The sequence below is a fragment of the Pelodiscus sinensis genome, chromosome 2, assembly GCF_052426305.1.
Source record: "Pelodiscus sinensis isolate ZL-2025 chromosome 2, ASM5242630v1, whole genome shotgun sequence".
In the NCBI taxonomy this organism is placed as follows: Eukaryota; Metazoa; Chordata; order Testudines; family Trionychidae; genus Pelodiscus; species Pelodiscus sinensis.
In genome coordinates, this window is record NC_143053.1 from 3,909,829 (window position 1) to 3,928,412 (window position 18,584).

At 58.2% G+C, this 18,584-nt stretch overlaps 1 protein-coding gene across 4 annotated transcripts; it reads left to right on the plus strand.

Annotated features, from left to right (window-relative positions):
• The first annotated feature begins 1,665 nt into the window (after positions 1–1,665).
• On the plus strand, positions 1,666–18,176 carry GFUS (GDP-L-fucose synthase). Of its 4 annotated transcripts, none has more exons than XM_089776136.1 (12): positions 1,674–1,766; positions 4,702–4,840; positions 6,441–6,603; positions 9,344–9,458; positions 10,687–10,815; positions 11,565–11,638; positions 12,483–12,616; positions 14,833–14,897; positions 15,369–15,435; positions 15,764–15,843; positions 16,501–16,600; positions 17,290–18,176. In XM_089776136.1, the coding sequence occupies exons 3-12, from the start codon at positions 6,452–6,454 to the stop codon at positions 17,343–17,345; spliced, it is 972 nt and encodes a 323-aa protein (XP_089632262.1). In that variant the 5' UTR covers positions 1,674–1,766; positions 4,702–4,840; positions 6,441–6,451; the 3' UTR covers positions 17,346–18,176. The 4 variants fall into 4 exon arrangements, with proteins under 4 accessions (XP_089632261.1, XP_089632262.1, XP_089632260.1 ...); XM_089776134.1 differs by having other exon boundaries at positions 4,702–4,787; XM_075919983.2 differs by lacking the exon at positions 1,674–1,766 and adding an exon at positions 3,907–4,079 and having other exon boundaries at positions 4,702–4,787.
• Positions 18,177–18,584: the final 408 nt, after the last annotated feature.

Here is an 18,584-nt window from a genome sequence, read left to right on the forward strand (position 1 = left end):
TAAACTGCCCTTTCCACTCCCCACTGTCTTTTTTCCTCCTAATGCTCCCATTCAGAAAGGTCTGTAGAAAACAGGGAGGCAAGCAGTTATCAGCTGTAACTGGTGCTGGAAAGGGAGTCAACAATTACTCCTAAATGAATCCCATAGTCAGTGGCTGGCCTGAAACCCTGAACACCTGAGAAAATTGGAACATTGATTTTTTTTTTTAAAGCGTCACTACAGTGCTAACAGGCTCCGCATCGTAAGAGAGGAAGGATGGTCATGGGGTTCAAACACATGCCTGGGTATTAGGAGTCATGGGATCAACTTCTGATTCTGGCGCCGTGTGTGACCACAGACAAGACATTTAAGCCCTCTGTGCCTCGGTTTCCCCCCAAATTAAGTGGGGTTCATGATAGTCCCCTGCCTCTTTGTGGGTCAGTGAGGGCTTTCATAGTCCTGAATCTGTGCAGAAGACTCAGGAAATCCTCAAGTGCCTTCACGTGGGCGTCAGAGTCCAGCTGCCCAGCGCAGACTCGGGAAGATGCTCTGGGGTCACTGGATTGAAGGAATTATGCAGATGAAAAGCATTGGCGTCAGTGCTTGAGTGATACCAAGGTGATGAGTGCTTCAGAAATGCTAACAGGCTGTAGCAATGAGCTCACGCTTGTGCTGATTTGCATATTTCATCCTTCTCTGTATTATAATGCAGCTTTCTGAGGCCTCCATCCTTGCCGTGTTTTGCCTCTGTGATACAAATGCACACTGAGTCCCTCAGGGAAAAGGGGGACTCTCCAAAGTTGCGGCTGCTCAGGAGAAATTCAAATCCCGCCCAGCTGATTCACAAAGCGCCTGCAGCTGGGTTTTGTGCTTCTCCTGGTGGTGCACATTCCCACATGCCTCCGTGCACATAAAATTATTCTGCACGTGGATGGAAAAAATCCCCACATGGATGGAAAAGATTAGAGGAAACATTGCTGCAAAGTCCTTCCCACACAAGCTACTACCATTTACCGAGGCTTGGCCTACCCCTGCAAGTTATAGCAGCACAGGTATAGTGCTCAGGGCAGAGCATGGCTTCCCATGGGGGACTGTCACAGAGGAGAGCCCTGGCCATGTCACTTAGCTCCAGACCTGGGCTCTTCCCCAGTGGGGCGCTGTGTTCAGAGCTGGGGTTCTGGCTGCAGGAGTGTTACGGAGAGAGCCAGGCCACTGGGACCCCGGTCTGCACTTTCCCCAACGCGGGCTGGGTCCGGCTGGGCACAACGGGCCCAGGAGAAGCATTTCAGAACAGGGGCAGTAGCCCAGGTGTCAGAGACCCCCTTGGGGGAGATGCGAGTCCGAGCGTCTGTCCAGCTGCCCGCACCAGGGTAGCGTGCGTCCCTCGGGTGATAAGTGCAACGTAAGAGCCGAATATGAGGAGTGGTCCATGGGTCCCAGCATCCCTGAGTCCATCAGTGCCCCTGCGTCTGTCCTTGCAGCTGTCCGCCCGTCTGTGTCCCTGGCCTCTCGGCTCCACCCCAGCCTGTGCCTCCCCCCCCCCCCCCGTCTGTCTGTCCCTGGCCTCTCGGCTCCAGCCCAGCCTGTGCCCCCCCCCCGTCTGTCTGTCTGTCCCTGGCCTCTCGGCTCCACCCCAGCCTGTGCCCCCCCCCCCGTCTGTCTGTCCGGTGGGCGGGGCCCGGACTACATTTCCCAGCGAGCCCCGCGGGCCGCGACGTGCGAGCGACCCGGACTCGGGGCTGGCGGAAGCGGAGCCGGGCGGCGGGGGAGCGGCCAGCGCGGCACAGGTGGGACCGGGAGGGGACTGGGGCGGGGGAGGAAGAAGGGGGGGCCCTGGCGGGGGGGGCGGGGGGAGGAAGAAGGGGGGCCCTGGCGTGGGGGGGCGGGGGGAGGAAGAAGAGGGGGGCCCTGGCGGGGGGGGCGGGGGGAGGAAGAAGGGGGGGCCCTGGCGTGGGGGGGCGGGGGGAGGAAGAAGGGGGGGCCCTGGCGTGGGGGGGTGGGGGGAGGAAGAAGAGGGGGGCCCGAGCGGGGGAGGAAGAAGGGGGGGCCCTGGCGGGGGGGGGCGGGGGAGGAAGAAGGGGGGCCCTGGCGTGGGGGAGCGGGGGGAGGAAGAAGGGGGGCCCTGGCGTGGGGGGGGCGGGGGGAGGAAGAAGGGGGTGCTTGTGTGAAGAGTGTTGGGGGCCGGTATGTGGGACCCCAGGGTGACAGGACACCCACATGGGTGTAGTTTTGGGGTGTTGTCTTGGACAGGCTCAGACCCCCCCCCCGCTTTGCATGGCCTGTTGGCGAGCTGCCCCCCATGTAGAAGTCAGTCTGCGCCTGTGGACACTGATTCCCATGCCGGGTGCTGGTGGCTGGCGAGCCCAGCCTGGGAGCAGTGAGATGTCTCTGCACGGGGCCCAGTAGATGGGGCGAGGTCGCCTTGCCCCGAGGGGCCATTGGTGTCCCATAAAGCAGACCAGGGTCCTCAGGGCATCTGTGGGGCTGCTGCTGCATTTCCCTGCCCCAGTGCAGAGGGGAGCTACTTCCAGACTCTTCCTGATCCCCAAAAGCTGCCAGCATTTAACGAGGACGCGGGGCCTCATCCTCTCCCCTGGGGAGATGGGGGTTTGGTGGTGGATTTCCGCATGACAGTCATGCCATGGAAGCAGGGGAGGGGCAAAACCCACACACCTGTCAATCAATGCTTGCAGGTGTGAGCGGCACTAAATCCACTGAGGTCATCAAGGGTCCGGTTATCATCCTGGTCATTGACTCGCCTGTGTCCTCGGCAAAATCGCTGCGCTTCTGTCTAGGCTTCCCCAGCCATAAAATGGGGGTCCTAACGCTGTTGCCTGCCCGCTCAATGGTGGCAGCTGGTGGGCCTTGACAGCGGTGGATATAGGGCAGGGCGAGCGGGGCGGCTGCCCCAGGCCCCATGCTTCAATGGGCCCCATGCTTCAATAGGCCCCGTGCCAGCGCCTGGGGCAGACTGGCCTGGCGGGATACCAGGAATTTCCCGGTGGGCCATCCGCCGAAGGGCCGGCCGGCGGCTGCTGGGGAAGAAGGGGGGGAGATTGTGGCAGGGCTCCGCAGCCCTGCACTTTTGAAATTCCCCACTACGGGTCACGTGGGGCCGAGGGAGCGCATGCGCGGCATGCTGAAACAACGCGCAACAGCTGAGAGGGGAGACGGCGTGGCGTGGCGTGGCATGGTGTGATGCCACGGCCCAGGACTTTAAAACCACGCAGCCCAGAGTTGCACCACATGGTTCGGCACATGGCCTGGGCCGGGGCCACGGCCACCCTGCACACTGGAAGGCAGAAGGTGGATGGCAGAGGAAGGGGCTTGTGCTGAGGGGAGGGGAGGAGGGCAGGTCAGGAGAAGAAAGAGGAGGTGAGACAAATGCCAGGGGGCCAAGTGGACACAATGAGGAAAAGGGCAGGAGGGGAGGTGTCAATGGGGGGGGGGGGACAGGGCGATGCTGGGAGAGGAGAGGGTAAGGGAATTGGGGGCTAGAGGGGGTAGGGGGAGATGCTGGGAGAAGGCTTGAAAGGAGGGGTGGGTGTGAGGAAGGCGGAGATGGAGCAAGGCATGTGAGGGCACAGGGGCATGAGGGGAATGGGGGCAGAGGGTGGTGAGGGGGTGGGCTTCAGGGAGAAAGAGGGCAAAAGGGGCAGGGGCAGTAAGGGAAGGGGGAGGCACCAGGAGGGTGCAGGGGTAAGGGAAGGTGCAGGTGCCAGTAGATTCTGGGGTGAAGCAGAAGGGCAGACACCTGCAAGGGAGGGACCAGCAGCAGAGGAGAGAGGCAGGGCAGGTGTATAGAGGGAGGTGTTAGGAGAGGGGATGAGGAGGGGGTAGCTCACATGATCAGTGTGGGGCTACTGGAGGAGTGGGCACGGGGGGGGGGACCCTTTTTTCTCTTTTTTCTCCAAAGGGAGGGCCCCGCAATATTGTGCTGCTCTGGGCCCTGCAAAACTCTCATCCGCCCCTGGGCCTTGATCGCCAGCCTCCAGTGGAGGAGAAATCTGTCGTGGACGGGTCTGAGGGCCGGTCTACACTAAAAATACAGCCTCCTGTGTCGCTGTGGCTCTTCAGTGAAGACACTGCTAGGCTTCTGTGTCAGTATGGTTAATTCACCTCCATGAGAGGCCACGGCTGTGTTGAGGGGAAAAGCCTGCACGTTAATGTAGCATTGTTCCTAACCGAGTTTAGGTCAGTGTAACTGCATCTCTCCATGCACATCTATCCCCGGAGCGCTGTACGTTTGTAGTGCCGACCTGGCCTCCGTATATTTGTAACTTGTTTGCGCTCTGTGCTCCAGTCCTAAAACAGAGGTGGTCGTAAATGGCACGCAGTCCCTCAGCTCCTCCAGAAATCTCAGCTCCGACACTTGTGCCCAGTTTCCAGAAAGCAACTGTGCCCCCAAGAAATGGCTCTGACCGACGAAGGCAGAGAACAAACACTCTTGCTGTTTGCAACAGCGTCTCCAAATAGAGACACCATCCCAAAGCCAACAACAGAGCAACAGTTCTTGAAAGACTGAACATTAAGAAAAATAACTTGTCAATTGCTGACTCCTGCACAACTATATTCATCTACCTGGGGATGCTTAGTTTTTTTCACATTTGCAATGTATGTGAGAATTCTTGAAATGGGAGTGCTGGGGAAGGGGTGAGCAGTGAGTAATTAATTAATTAATTAGAGATCCAGTACCTGATTTATTTCTGTCCCTTCATGCAGCTTGAATAGAGAAATTGTTGAGGATCACTTTCATTTTTGCATTGAGGACTCTGCAGGAGCAAAGAAATCTAAGGGACACTGATAAGGTGGCTTTTTTAACTACTTTTTAAAATCTTAGAAAACACGCTTTAACTAGCAGGTATAACATATTTTGTAGTTGCTCCATTAAATTGCAAGCGTTTTTCTGCATCTCAGATAACATTCATATGGGTCTTTGGAAATGGTGTGGGGCTAATACCACCTTAGCCTTGTTTCCTCTGCACACACCTGCTTCCTGCCTTTGCTGCTGGTAAGGTAAACAGCCTCTTGCAAAGTGCTGCTAAATGCACAAGGGAAATACTTTGGAAAAAAGTCTCCAGATGCTTTCAGTGCTCTAGTGTTTGCAGCAGCTACCTGCTGCAGTTGTAGGTAGATGTTTTCAGGCTGGCCCTCCTGAGTGGATGATGTCTATAATTCCCATAGAACGATCTCCGGCTACATCTAGACGGGCATGATTTTCCGCAAATGCTTTTAACGGAAAAGTTTTTCCGTTAAAAGCATTTGCGGAAAAGAGCGTCTAGATTGGCATGGACGCTTTTGTGCAAAAGCACTTTTTGTGGAAAAGGGTCCGTGCCAATCTAGATGTGGTTTTGCGCAAGAAAGCCCCGATCGCCATTTTCACCATCAGGGCTTTTTTGCGCAAAACAGTTTTTAGCTGTCTACACTGGCCCTCTTACTCAAATACATTTGCTCAAGAGGGCTTTTTCCCGAACGGGAGCAGCATAGTATTTGCGCAAGAACACTGACAATCTTACGTGAGATCGTCAGTGTTCTTGCGCAAATTCAAGCGGCCAGTGTAGCATCTGCTTTTGCGGAAAAACTTGCCAGTCTAGACGCAGCCTCTGAGTCTAGTGCTTTTGTTAAAGATGCCTTGAAAAATGATTAAAACTTTTGCTTCAGTGTAGGCAGTTCCTGCTGCATGTGGCCTCTTGGCTGGTGTGAGGGAAGGTGTTAGTTCCTTATTTGGTGCTTTGCATCTCTGACATCAAATAGGTCACCTCTTGGGTGGGGAGTCTTGTAATACTGAGACCTAGCAAAACCATTTCCCCAAACAGCCGCTGGATGGCAGTGGAGTGACGGAGAGAGCACACATTCACCAGATCTCTTCTCTACTAATTGGCGCAATGGTTTAAAATCCTAGCGGGTACATGGTTCACTGGTTTTGGCTGGGTGGGACTTGGGAGGGAAGGATGGTGGAGGGGTGCCCTCGCATCTCCTGGGGAGCCGGCTGCCTCCCTGTGCTGCAGGCTTTTCAGTATAAGGCTTATACTGCGGAGACGGCTCCCCAGGAGCAGGGCCAGCTTATACTCTAAGCCAGCGGTTTTCAAACTTTTTTTGTCGTGACCCAGTTGAAGAAAATTGATGCCCGTGACCCTGTGTGCTCTCCCCTCCCGACATCTGGGATGTGGCTCTGGCTGTTGGCCCTGCTCCTGGTTAAACTCCTGGTTAAACTTACATCCCTGCTGTTCAGGACCCTGGTTTGCCCATCACCTTCCAAGCGGGGCTTTGCTGACATGGGGGAAATGGGAAGTCAGGCTTGCTAACCCTGCCAGGATTCCTGCCCCTGCCCAGCTCACACGTGCCCCTGGCATGTGCAGCTTTGCCGGGCCAGGCAGGCTGGCAGCAGGGGCTGTCACAGCGCCCTGGCGCCATGCCTCCGAGAGGAGTTGGGATGAATGGCCTCCTCTCCCGCCCTGCAGAGCTTGTTGCCATGACGGAGCCGGCTGAATCGAAGCCAAAGCGCATCCTGGTGACCGGTGGCACGGGCCTGGTGGGAAGAGCCATCGAAAAGGTGGTGGCTGATGGCGAGGGCAGGCCAGATGAAGAGTGGATCTTCGTGTGCTCCAAGGATGCTGACTTAACGTGAGTCCTGGGCTCTGCTTTTCTCTTTGTTACTGTGTGAAATGCCCCGTCCGTGTTGGGGTGGCCTGCTGGAGAGGGCTCTCGCGCTAGTCTCTGGGGAGCAGGGCTCATACCCTCCGCAGAGCAGGGAAAACGAGGCACGTGGAGCAGAGGGTTCGGGCCTCGTCCCAGGCCCTGTTACAGAACTCTGCTGCGGTGCCAGACTGAGGCAGGCCCCTCGGCAGGGAGGCCCAGGAATGGAGCGAGCAGCGGGTGAGGGGCAGAGCTTTGCGTGAAGGCCAGGGCTGGACTAGCAAGAGAGTGATGTATGATAGGATGGAGGTGGGTTGGCAGAATTGTGTGGCTGAAGCCAGACGTGAGCTGAGACTGTCAAGCCCCTACTTTCTCCCCCCTAAACTAGATAGGTCTACACCGCAAAAGCCAGACAGGGCTGGCCTGCCTGAGCTAGCAAGCTGAGCACGCACCTAGGATCTGTGCTGGCCCTGCCATACACAGGTTGTCAGAGATTCGTGGAATCCTAGGGTTGGAAGAGACGTCAGAAGGCACCTAATCCAACCCCCTGCTCAGAGCAGGACCCACCCCGACTCAATCATCCCAGCCAGGGCTCTGGCAAGCTGGGACTTGAACACCTCTAGGGGTGGAGATTTCAACCCCTCCCTAGGGAACCCAGCCCAGCGCTTCCACACCCGCCTAGGGAAAGAGTTTGTCCTAATCTCCAACCTAGACCTCCCCCGCTGCAACTTGAGCCCATTGCTTCTCGTTCTGCCATCTGCCCCCACTGAGAACAGCCTCTCGCCAGCCTCTCTGGAACCCCCCTTCAGGAAGTTGAAGGCTGCTCTCAAATCCCCCCTCACTCTTCTCTTCTGCAGACTAAACAAGCCCAAATCCCTCAGGCTGTCCTGATAAGTCATGTGCTCCAGCCCCCCAATCATTTTGGTTGCCTTCCACGGGACCCTTTCCAATTTCCCCACATCCTTTCTGTAGTGGGGACCCAAAACTGGCTGCAGCACTCCAGATGTGGCGTCCCCAGTGCCGAATAAAGGGGAATAATCACTTCCCTCGATCTGCTGGCAATGCTCCTATTACGGCCTTTCATCATTTTTGTTGCTCTTCTTTGGACCTTCCCCAATTTCTTCCCATCTTTCCTGAAATGTGGTGCCAAGAACTGGACACAACACTCCAGTTGAGGCCTAATCCGCGCAGAGTAGAGGGGGAGAATCGCTTCTCGTGTCTTGTTCACAATGCTCCGGTGAACGTTCACCTCTGGTTTACACTGGGTTTTGGAGGGGTTGGCATAGCCCTGGAGTGAGCCCATGCCGCCTTGCATGTGTTAGCTCCAGCTTTGCTCCGGGACGCTGGCTCCCCTCCCATCTGCGGCGTCATGGGATGAAAGCGAATTGGAGGTGTCATCCGACAGGTGGCAAGGAGGTGGCGGTGGGGTTGCTCAGAGAGCAGCTGTGCTCAGGATGTGAGAGCTCTTCCGGGCCCCTGGTGTGGTGCCTGTGCAGCGCACTGGAGATCCAAATGCATTCGGGGTCATCCTCACAGACACTGAGGCCGGGGTCCTGTGCCTTTGAGAACGGAAGGGGGATGAGTGAGGGGCGCTGTAGGGCCAGACTAGGCCTCGGCTCAGCGAGGCTGCTCCCTTGAACGGCTATGCAGACCCGTCCTTTAGGCCTGCCTGAGAGATCTCTGCTGTCCAACCTTCCACTTGCTGGCTTCTGCCCACACCTTGTTTCCATCTTGCAGCTGCCAGGCCAGGTGCAGCCTGTTGTATCCGTTAAGGAGCCTGGCCAGTCCCAGCCAAGAGAACCTAAAGGGCAGCCCCTCGCCTGCATTTCACTCCGTCCAATCACGTTCCCCCATGGGTGCCACTCACCTGAGCCCCACCCGCTTTCCTGGGGAGAGTCAGACAGTCCCTCTTGCTGAGACCCAGCTGGAGTAGATCAGGGCCGGCCTTAGGGTAGATGTGTCCTGGGCGAACTTGTGTTTTGGTGCCCCTGACCCTTGTGGGCAGAGTACCCCCCATTTCCCCTGGTACCCATGGGCTCCCCCACCCTGCTCCCCCATCTTGTGCTCACTTTACCACTAGCCCTGAATTGTGCCCCCTTTGCCCCATACCTCTGCACAGTGCCCCTTCATCCCAACCCTGGCACTTTCCTCTCCCCCCCTCCCCGTACCCCCAACCCTCGCTCGTGGGCCTGTCAGCAGGCAAACGCTAAGCAGTGTGCAGGGGCCTTTTCGCAGCCAGCGTTATCCTTTGGGTGTTCCCTGACTGGGAGTTAAAGGGGCCACCAGTCAGCTGTTGCCCTCCGCTTGGCTCGCAGGGTGTCCTTGCCACGGCTTTACAGTCAGTTAGCTAATTGCGCATCAGTGGTGCTTGTTGGGTCAAGAGCTGGCATCAGGCCCCTCCCCAAGCGCTCGCATCTCATCGCAGGCCAGCCCGCAGCTTGGGTCCAACCCACACGCGGACGGCCCAGAGATGCTGCTGCTAGTCTGGGGGCTGAAAGATCCGGGTGTGTGGCAGAGCAGAGAATTGAACTCCCCCTGTGGCCTTGAGGAAGTGGTGGCGTGCCTCAGTTTCCCCACTGTAATACGGGGGTAGCAGCACTGCCTGGCTCCCAGGGGTCGGGAGGATAAATACCCCAGACTGAGGTGCCGAGACCCTGGGGTCACGGGGCCAGATAGGGGCTGGACTTTGCCCCTGAGGGCTCTGTTGGTGGTTTCCTCTCCCCTGTAGGAACGCTGCGGAGACCAGAGCCCTGTATGAGAAACACAGGCCCACCCATGTGATCCACTTGGCCGCCTTGGTGGGAGGCCTCTTCAAAAACATCAAGTACAACCTGGATTTCTGGGTAAGGGCCAGGGTGGTAAATGCGGCGGTGAAACGTCAGGTCCGGCTCTCGCGGCTCTGTGGTCCCCTTTGCCCTTCCTCCAGGCACTCGGGAGCGCTTTGCAGACATTCCAGAATTAACCCTGGCTGGGCCCCCTACCTCCCGGGTGTAGGTTTGGGTTAGCGCCATTGTAATTGTAGGGAAATTGAGGCACTGAGCCATGACTTCCCATGATTGTGTGGCAGTGCCAGTAATGGGTTTATTAAATGGGCGGAGAAAGTCATTAACCCCTTGGGTGCTGGGCCTTCTGGTGCTGCAGGTAGGACTCCTCTGGTCGAGTTACCAGGATATGTGGGCCTCGGAAATGAACGGGGAACTGCTTTCCCCCAGCCCCTTGTGTGGCTAATGGCGAGTCCCCAGCACCAGCCCTGCATCAGGAGTTTAACAGCAGGGCCTTGGCTGGGACTCTGCTCTGCCCAGGCTCTGGTGACTCTCACAGGTGAAGGGGTGCAGCTTCTTAGCAGCTGGGTCGGCCCCCCTGCCCCGTCTCTCTGAATCACACGCCTGCGCATGCATACACACACACACCCCTAGCTCAGCCCAGCTTGGTCTGATTTCTTGGGGCTGGCTCATGTGTTTCAGTGGCCTGCAGTCACCTTGCTAGTGGTATAGACGGACAGCTCAAGGATGACTACAAGTCCCAGCATGCAGTGCTCCTCCTTGAGCTGAGCTGTGTCTATGCTGCTCCTAGTGGAGCATTGCATTCTGGGATGAGTAGTCTTCATGGGCTGGATCTGTGTGTTAGAGTATGGAGCCAATACAGGCCTTGTCTGGGCTGTGTGTGGCCTCCTGGTTGGCTCTTTACATATGTGTCTCCTCCTTGTCTGATCTCCCTTCACCTGCCTGTGGATCTGGCCTGTTCCTGGCCTCCCTGCAGGTGCAATGGCTGTGCCTGAGGAGTCACTGTATTAAAGGGCTGTGCAAGTCTGAATGGGGAAGGGGACAGCTGAACTCCCTGAGAGGGGGTGGTGAAAGCCCTCTGGCAGGACCTGTGGGCCCTGGTGTGATGTCTTTGTCCAGAGCTGCCACTGCCACGAGAGGTGGCTTACAAGGGAGGGTGCAGACCTGAGTCCTGGGAGGAGCCAGTTCCAGAAAAAGCATGGGGGTGCAACATCACCACCTGGGTGGGTCGTGCAGGAACGGGTCCGGGTAGAACATGACGGCTCACGCCCCGTGGACCTTTCCCCAGCGGAGAAACGTGCACATCAACGACAACGTGCTTCACTCGGCGTACGAGTTCGGCGTGCAGAAAGTCGTCTCCTGCCTTTCCACCTGCATCTTCCCGGACAAGACCACCTACCCTATTGACGAGACCATGGTAGGGACAGCCTGGGGCCGCGTGAGAGCACTCTGCCCTGACGGGGGGGGAGGGGCTGTCCCTCGCTCCTTGCACTGATGTGCCTGCACGTTCGACAGCGATCCCTCTGGCCAAACGAGCAGGATCCGCAGGGCCTGGCGCTCAAGAGGAATAAGGAGCCTTCAGGGCACATAGAGGATTTCTCCCATCTCTGCCTGCCTATGGCCTGTGTGATGTGAGCTGAGCCCAGGGCTGGCAGTACCCCCTGCAGCTCTTGCTCTCCCACTCCAAACTCAGGGTGTGTCTGCACCGCGCAGCTAATCTGGGCTCTTTCCTGGGTGCCAGCCTTCACACCAGCCCCTTCCTCGTACAGAAAGCTCTGGCTGGCCCTGGGGTGCGTGGAGCCTGGGTTAGCTGTCCCAGCGGGGGTAGAGCCAGTAGTCCTCCAGCGCCTTCTCACAATCCCCTCCTGAAGCACAGACACATTCTCTTGCAATTGACCTGATGGATGGGGAAAGGCTCCTAGAGCATCTGGGCACGGAGACCTGTGGGATACGCCCCAAACGCACACAGGCGAGTGCAGAGACCACGAGCACATGGGGGCAGGGGAGGGAGCTTTGCTGGGGGATGCTCGCACACAGGCGAGGCTAACCTGGGTGTCGAGCCCCCGGCTTAACTACAGTGTAGACCTAGCGTCAGTCTGTTCTCCCTACGCCTCCCTCCCCGGGGGCGAGGCACCAGAGGCTGAAACCCTGTTTCCGTCTCCCCAGATTCACAACGGGCCCCCGCACGACTCCAACTTCGGGTACTCGTACGCCAAGAGAATGATCGACATTCAGAACAGGTACGGTCCAGCTCCTCCCCAGCTCCAGACTGTTTGGCTCTGCGGAGGGACCGACCCAGTCCCGACATCTCCGAACAGACCCGTGATCCCCAGAGGCAGGACTGTGTATACACATTATCATGTCGCTCCTGATTGGTCAGAAGTGTCACACTTGGGTGTGGCCATCCCAAGGGGGGTGTGGGGCCTGTGGCAACCCCCTCGCCATAGGCTCCGCCCCCTCCCACAAGCTCTGCCCCCTTCCCCCATGCAGCGTGGCCCAGGGGATTACAGTGGGCCTGGCACAGTGGCAGTAGGGGCCTCGCACACAACGCAGGAGCTGGATCCCAGCCGCCTGGTCTGCTCCACCCTCCCAGGCCACTGTGCCCCACTTCTCCATGGTGGCTACTGCGGAGAAGCCGGGTGCAGTGGGCCGGGAGAGAGGGTGGGGTGGAACAGGCGCTCTGGCTCTCGCCACCAGTGTAGTGACCCCTGCTACCACCGTGCCAAGCCCCATAATCCCCCAGGTCCCTCCCATCCTTAGGAGGGCTAGAGCAGCTGCTGCAGGGCTGCCAAAGTGCAGGGTCTGGGGCAGCCGCCCTGATTCATCCTGTGGACAGGGATGGCTCTGCTGTTGGGTAGTTTCTTCCTCTGCTCTCTGGCACAGGGAGGGAGGGGTTGGAGCAGGCAGCTGCCCCTAGAGAGGCTGGCCAGCCCCTGTCCGTTTCCCTAAGCCCGGCTGGAGGAACAGGGTTAGACCCTGGTCCACGGAGCGGGGACAGCGACTCGTGTGCTCACAGCCCTCGGCTGCCCGAAACATGCCACTGGGCGAGTGACTCACCGGCCCTGGCGCTCTGCCCCTCTCCAGGGGGTATTTCCAACAGCACGGCTGCCGATTCACCGCCGTGATCCCCACCAATGTCTTCGGGCCTCACGATAACTTCAACATCGAGGACGGGCACGTCCTGCCGGGACTGATCCACAAGGTGTACCTGGCAAAGAGTAAGTGGGGGCCTTCATTTGGGTCTCAGCTTTATACTCCAGCCAATGGGGTGTTCCTCTTAGAGCAGCATGGGCAGCAAAGACCCTTCCTATTGGCGGAGGAAAGTCATGTGACTTTTTTGTTCCTAATGAAATTGTGAGGTTCTTAGTATCCTATCCCGACCTGTCTGAAAATGCTGCTGTGTGTTACACCCGTGCTGTGTTCCACCCCAGAGCTTGCTGCAGTGGGTGAATGGATCCTCCGGTGTTCCTTCCCTTCCTCGTATATGAGTTAATTGGCTGCTGTTGGTAATGTGCTTTAAGATGCACAGCTGAAAGAGGTTACTGCAAATTATTTGGTTAGCAAAATCCATTTGTCTTTCTGTTCTTTGCACCTGGCCGTTGGGATCTTGTGGTTTTTTTATGGTATAACTAACCTCCCTGCTTAGTGAGTGTTCCCTGTACACTGGGGGCTTGTGCAGCTACTCAGGAGAGATTCAGATGCTGGCCACCGCTAGGTTTTTTGTTTCTACTGGTGGTGCACATTTGCACATAGCTCAGTGCACATAACATTTATTCTGCACATGGATGAAAAAGATAGGAGGGAACATGGCTGGGCAGCCCTAGCTGCAGGGCTGCTAACAGAGTTTCTGCTATAGTTTGCTGCTGGGGAAAATCTGCACCAAAAAATAAAAGATTGTGCTTGCGGTATTTTCAAATTCTGCAAAATTCTGCATATTTGTCAAAATAACACAATATAATCCCACCGGTTTCTATAATTTTTGGTAGTTATACTTGCTGACTGATATTCTAGAGTAATCTCAATACAAGCAACAAGGAAAATCCAGGACAAATAGATTTTTTACTAAGTGTGTTAATACAGAGCTCTGAGTAATAATTCATTGAAACTACAGTACAGACCCGTATTTCCTGCAAACCCCCCCCCCCCCCACCAAAAAAAAAAGCAGTGCAAAGGCTGGGAGGAGTTGGGGTAACGGAGGAGCTGAGGAAGAAGGAATAATAGCTGGGAAGGAGTCTGCGTGTGACCTTTGTGGGGTGGGAAAAGTATGGGCCAGTGCTTTTGGGGGAAGGGATGGGATTTTTAGGGAGCTTCTTTCATGCAGACTCTGGCTGGCCCTCTCATTCAGACAGGTGCATCTGCCCCTGTCCTCGTGTGTCCGAGCACCCCCATGTGTCCTTGTACCCCCTTTCCATGTGTCTCCACCTGCACTTGGACACCCACTCCCCCCATACTTACGTGGCCCTGCACTAGTGCTCCCTGGAAGTTGAGTGCCCACCGCTGGCAGCCTGTGTGTCTACTGGTGGTGCACTTGCCTTGCTGCACATATGAACATGATTCTGCACCTGGATGGGAAAAATTAGAGGGAACCCTGCCCTGCACCTCCACTTGCATTCAGCCCCTACCCCAGTGCTCCCCCACAAACCCTTATAAGCCCCTAACTGCCCCCCCAGCAGCTGCCTGCTGTCTCTCCCCGTAGCCCCTGACGTGGCCTGACAGGCGCTATGAAGAGGGCTCTGCAGGCGCTTTCTCTTCCACACCTGGCTGGTGCTGCTGCCCTGCTGGGTCACTAGAGCCCCCTCTGGTGGGCAAGAGGCAGAACAGCAGCAGCTTTCCAGCCAAAGTGCTTTTCTGCAGGGGTGGCTCTGTTCCGGGGAGGGGGAAAATAGCGCCCTCTGTGGGGCAATAGGTAGAACTGCAGCCATTTGCCGACACTTTTTTTCTGTGCAAAAAAATTACAAATATGCACAGCTTGTTAATCATGCACGTGCGCAGTGGTGGAGAATTCCCCCAGGAGTTAGTTATTGGAGGGCAAGTTCCTGAGAGCCACAAGAGTTGGATTCCTCCCTTCTCGCTTGGCTCTAGGCTGGGCTTTGCCTCTCCCAGCAGGAGTGACACTAGCAAACGATTTCCGTGCAGTGTCGAGGAAGGGGCCATGCTCGAATCCCAGCCAATGAGGAAAGAGAAGGGCCAGTCCGACGCCATGGCAACTAGCAGCCCCTTGTGTCAAGCTGGAGGATGGCACGCTGGGGTCTGTGGTCTTTGGGGGCTGCACCTGGGTTTGAGAGGGCTGCGATGTAGCGCTTCCCCGGGCTGGCTTTGGGTGTGCATTCGAGGGTATTTGGCTGAGCGTGGTGGGCACCGGGGCCTGTGGGGGGCCAGGCCAGTGTTGCGAGTGGCACCTCCACTAATGGCCGTTCTTGTCATTGCCCTACAGAAAACGGCACGGCTCTCACGGTCTGGGGGACGGGAAAGCCCAGGAGACAGTTCATCTACTCTCTGGTAGGCGCCCCCTTCACGGAGTCCAGCCCGTTCAGACCCGGCCCTGCTTTCCCGGAGCAAATTCCAGAGGTTTGGGAGGCTGGCAGCCGCTAGCAGGGCTGTGAATGAGGGTGCTGGCCTTGGACTGGCGGGGCCCCACTTCCATCGTGGGGGGGAGGGTGTTCAGATGGGGAGTCTGGCGGAGGGAGCTCTGAAGCCATGCAGCCCTGCGTGAGCCCACGCTGGCATATGCCTAGGCTGTCCCTGTAGGCCCCTGGGCCAGGTTTGCTGTTCGCTCCCTGCTCTCGGGGACAGCCTGTTGCCACGTTCAGCGCGCCCAGCTGGTAAGTGCCCCTGCCCGTAAACTTAGGACAGATCCCAGCTTGCACATCCAGCCCTGTGCACGAGCCGGGGAGAGGGGCTCTCTGATAGCCCCGAACTGGAGCATGGCGGCTGGAGCAGGGACTGCGAGCTGCCCCTTCGTGCCCACAGGACCTGGCGCGGCTCTTTGTCTGGGTCCTACGGGAGTACGACGAGGTGGAGCCCATCATCCTCTCAGGTGAGGCGCCCCTCCCTCCCCCATTTCTCCCCTCCACTCCCCCCCCCCAACCCCACCGGCATGCCAGTCCTTTCCTCTGACCGGCTCCCAGCCCTGGCCCATTTGGCGGAGACCCCCGGGGGTTCCATCCCCCCACTCCTGCCCCTGCCCCCCCTCTGCTGCTGTGGCAGATTCAGTGCAGCGCCCCCCGCAGGCCGAGCCTGAATCCGCCAGGCTGGCATGAGAGGCGGCTGCAGGTTCTGAGCCCCCAGCCCCGCCTCTGGAAGGAGGCGCCGGGGACAGCGCGAGTGGGCGGCAGGGGCCCGGCTCACCCTGGCTCTCTGTGCAGTTGGAGAAGAGGATGAGGTGTCTATAAGGGAAGCTGCGGAGAGCGTGGTGGAAGCCATGGACTTCCGGGGAGAGCTGATTGTATCTTTTGACACCGCTGAGGCCGAACGGCGGCTCTGGTGCCCTGCCACCCTGAGCTGCGCCCGGCTCTCAGGGCCCCCAACTCCCGTGTGCACCCTGGGAGGGGGCGCCTGGTCACATTTGAACATCTCGGGAGTTCCCAGCTGAGCCGGTGCATGATTGTTCCCGGCTGCGTGTTCTCCAGGGCTAGGTCTGGCCCAGGTTGAAGTGGCTTGTGCGCCGGCCTCTCGCCGCTTCCCGGGGGGTCCTCTGGGCTTGGCAGTTCAGGCCACTGAGGTCTCCGCTACCGGGCGTCCCTGGGAGACGACGTCTTCCATTCGTGGTACGTTCCAGATGGAGCTAGGGGCCCCTGTACTGTTAGCTGCTTCCCCTCTTGCCTGCAAACAACGGGCGCAAGGGATGCCCCCGTGGGATCACTCTCTGCTCACCCCTGCGCCCGGCTGCTCAGGAATAACCCCCCAGCAAGACCTTCTGGTTAAGGCTCAGGTCAGGAACAGGACAGCTGCCCACCTTTGTGTTGGGCAAAGTCGACCTTTGCTACCACGGTCCCAGCTCTCGTCCTGCCTGGCTGCTCCCAGTAGGGGGCGCCCCCGCACGGCAGGAGGCTCAAACAGGTAGAAGCTTGTTTTCCCTCACGCCCCCCCCCTCGGCGTCCAGTTCGACACCACGAAATCCGACGGGCAGTTCAAGAAAACAGCCAGCAACGGCAAGCTGAGGCGGCACCTGCCCGATTTCCAGTTCACGCCATTCAAACGAGGTAAGGCCGGAATGGTGCGCTGCTCCGGCACCGCCCTGGCATTCCTGTCCCCATCTCCCCGCTGCCTCCCGCGGGGGTGGAGAGGGTGCGCGGGGAGGCGAGGGTGCGCGGGGAGGCGTTCTATCTCTGGTGGGTGCTGGGAGCTCAGCCCCAGGCATAGCGGGGTGCATGCACCAAGCAATCGAAGAGAGGCTGTGGGAAACTGAGGCAGCGGCCCTGGTGGTAGGGCCAGGACGGTGCAGCGATGGGGCTGCCGCAGGCTGGGATGCTTCAGGCTGTAGGGCAGTGGGGGCTAGTGGGTAGGCCACAAGTGGCCCTCCATCTCAGAGGGCCACCAGATCATGGCAACCACAACACTTGCCTGGGACAGGGTGTTTTTGCTGACGGCGCTTGCGTACCTACATTTGCTGGCGATGCCAATAGCAGTGCTGGGATTGGACACAGCATTGACAGAGCGCGCCATGTGCTCCCTCTGCATCCAATCAGCACGCACCTCCCGCATGTGCCCTGGCTCTGGGGTCATCATAGTAACACCCGTAGGGAGAAAAGGACGCTTAGGGAAGCCAGCGGAATCTGCCCCCCGTGCGAGGGCAGTGGTGAACAAACGGCCTAGTGCGCCACACGCAGAGCCCTGAGGGGCTGCCTGCCCCGTTGCCTGCTGTCTAACTGCCCTCCCCCTTCCCCCACAGCTGTGAAGGAAACGTGCGACTGGTTCAACACGCACTACGCCACTGCCCGCAAGTGAGCGGTGCCCCGCAGCCGGCGTGATTGTCGGCCAGTGCCAGCCGGAGGTTCCTTGGAGACGCGGCGTTTTCCTTCGCGGGGGCGGAGGAGCCGCTGCCTGGGGGGGTCTGGGGCTGAGAGAGGGTGGTGGAGAGAGATGTAGTTTGTCTGAGGTGGAAGTTGATTGTGGGAGGGGAAGGGAAGTGGGGCACAGACAGCTCCGACCGGCCAAATCACCGGGCAGCGTGGCTCACGTGTCAGAGAAACGTGGTGCATTGGTGCACAGCAGGTACCTGTCTTTCGCAGGACATGGGACTCACCCCTAGTCATCTCAGCCAGCCAGGGAGCAGACCGGTGGGGGCTGGAATGGGCAGGAGCTCTGTGCTTGGGGACCAGAGTGAATCTTTTTGCTCAAAGGCTCCAAAGATACAAAGAATGAGACAACCCCTGCCCTGTGCTTCTAGCATTCCTCCCTGCAGTTAGAGATCCCAGAACTGCAGCCTTGAGCCTCCCTCCGGTCCACCGCTGAAGGAGTTTAGCAAGGGCAGTCTTGCCTAGTGGGAACCTCCCTTTAGCTGCTTCTAACAGCACGGTTCTTGGAGGTTTGCAGGGGGAGGAGGGTTGTGCCTGTAGGTTGAGGTACCTAGATGCTTCCATGCTGCCTCTGCATCATCTACTGAATATTTTTTAAACTGGACTGAGCCCTACTTCTGTCAAACTTCTGTCCTCTGTGGATCCCTGTGCCTTGCCCGTGCCACCTGCTAAGCTGTAATTGGTCAGGCTGCCTGCTAATCAAGCATAAAGCTGTCTGTAATTAGGTTCAGAATAAATCAAAGCTGCTTTGGTTTCCTGATCTCGCTGCTAGCCTGCAGACAAGTGGCTGAGCCGTAAATCTGAACCAAAGCCGGGTCAGGCCAGCCCAGGTGTGTGCCATGGTCTCTCCTGCTCTCTGCCCCTCTGCTGGCAGCTGGTGCTGGGGAGCAGCAGTGGCTCTTCATTCTTCCAGCAGCAGAGGTGGGTGCAGCAGCTGGGGGCTGTGGGACCATCTGGCTGTTGGAGCCAGGCTGTTCAACTCAGCGAGCCCAGGGCCTGCTCTCTGGCTGGGGAAGGGGCTTCCAGGGGGAGTTTAACAGACATGCCCTTAGTGCAACCCCTGTGGCACCAACCCAGCCTCCTGCCCTGTATGGTCTGGGTGCAAACCCAGCCTGGGGAGTGGGGCAGAATTCAGTCTTGCCAGCAGTCGTTGTGCTAGGGGCCCCGG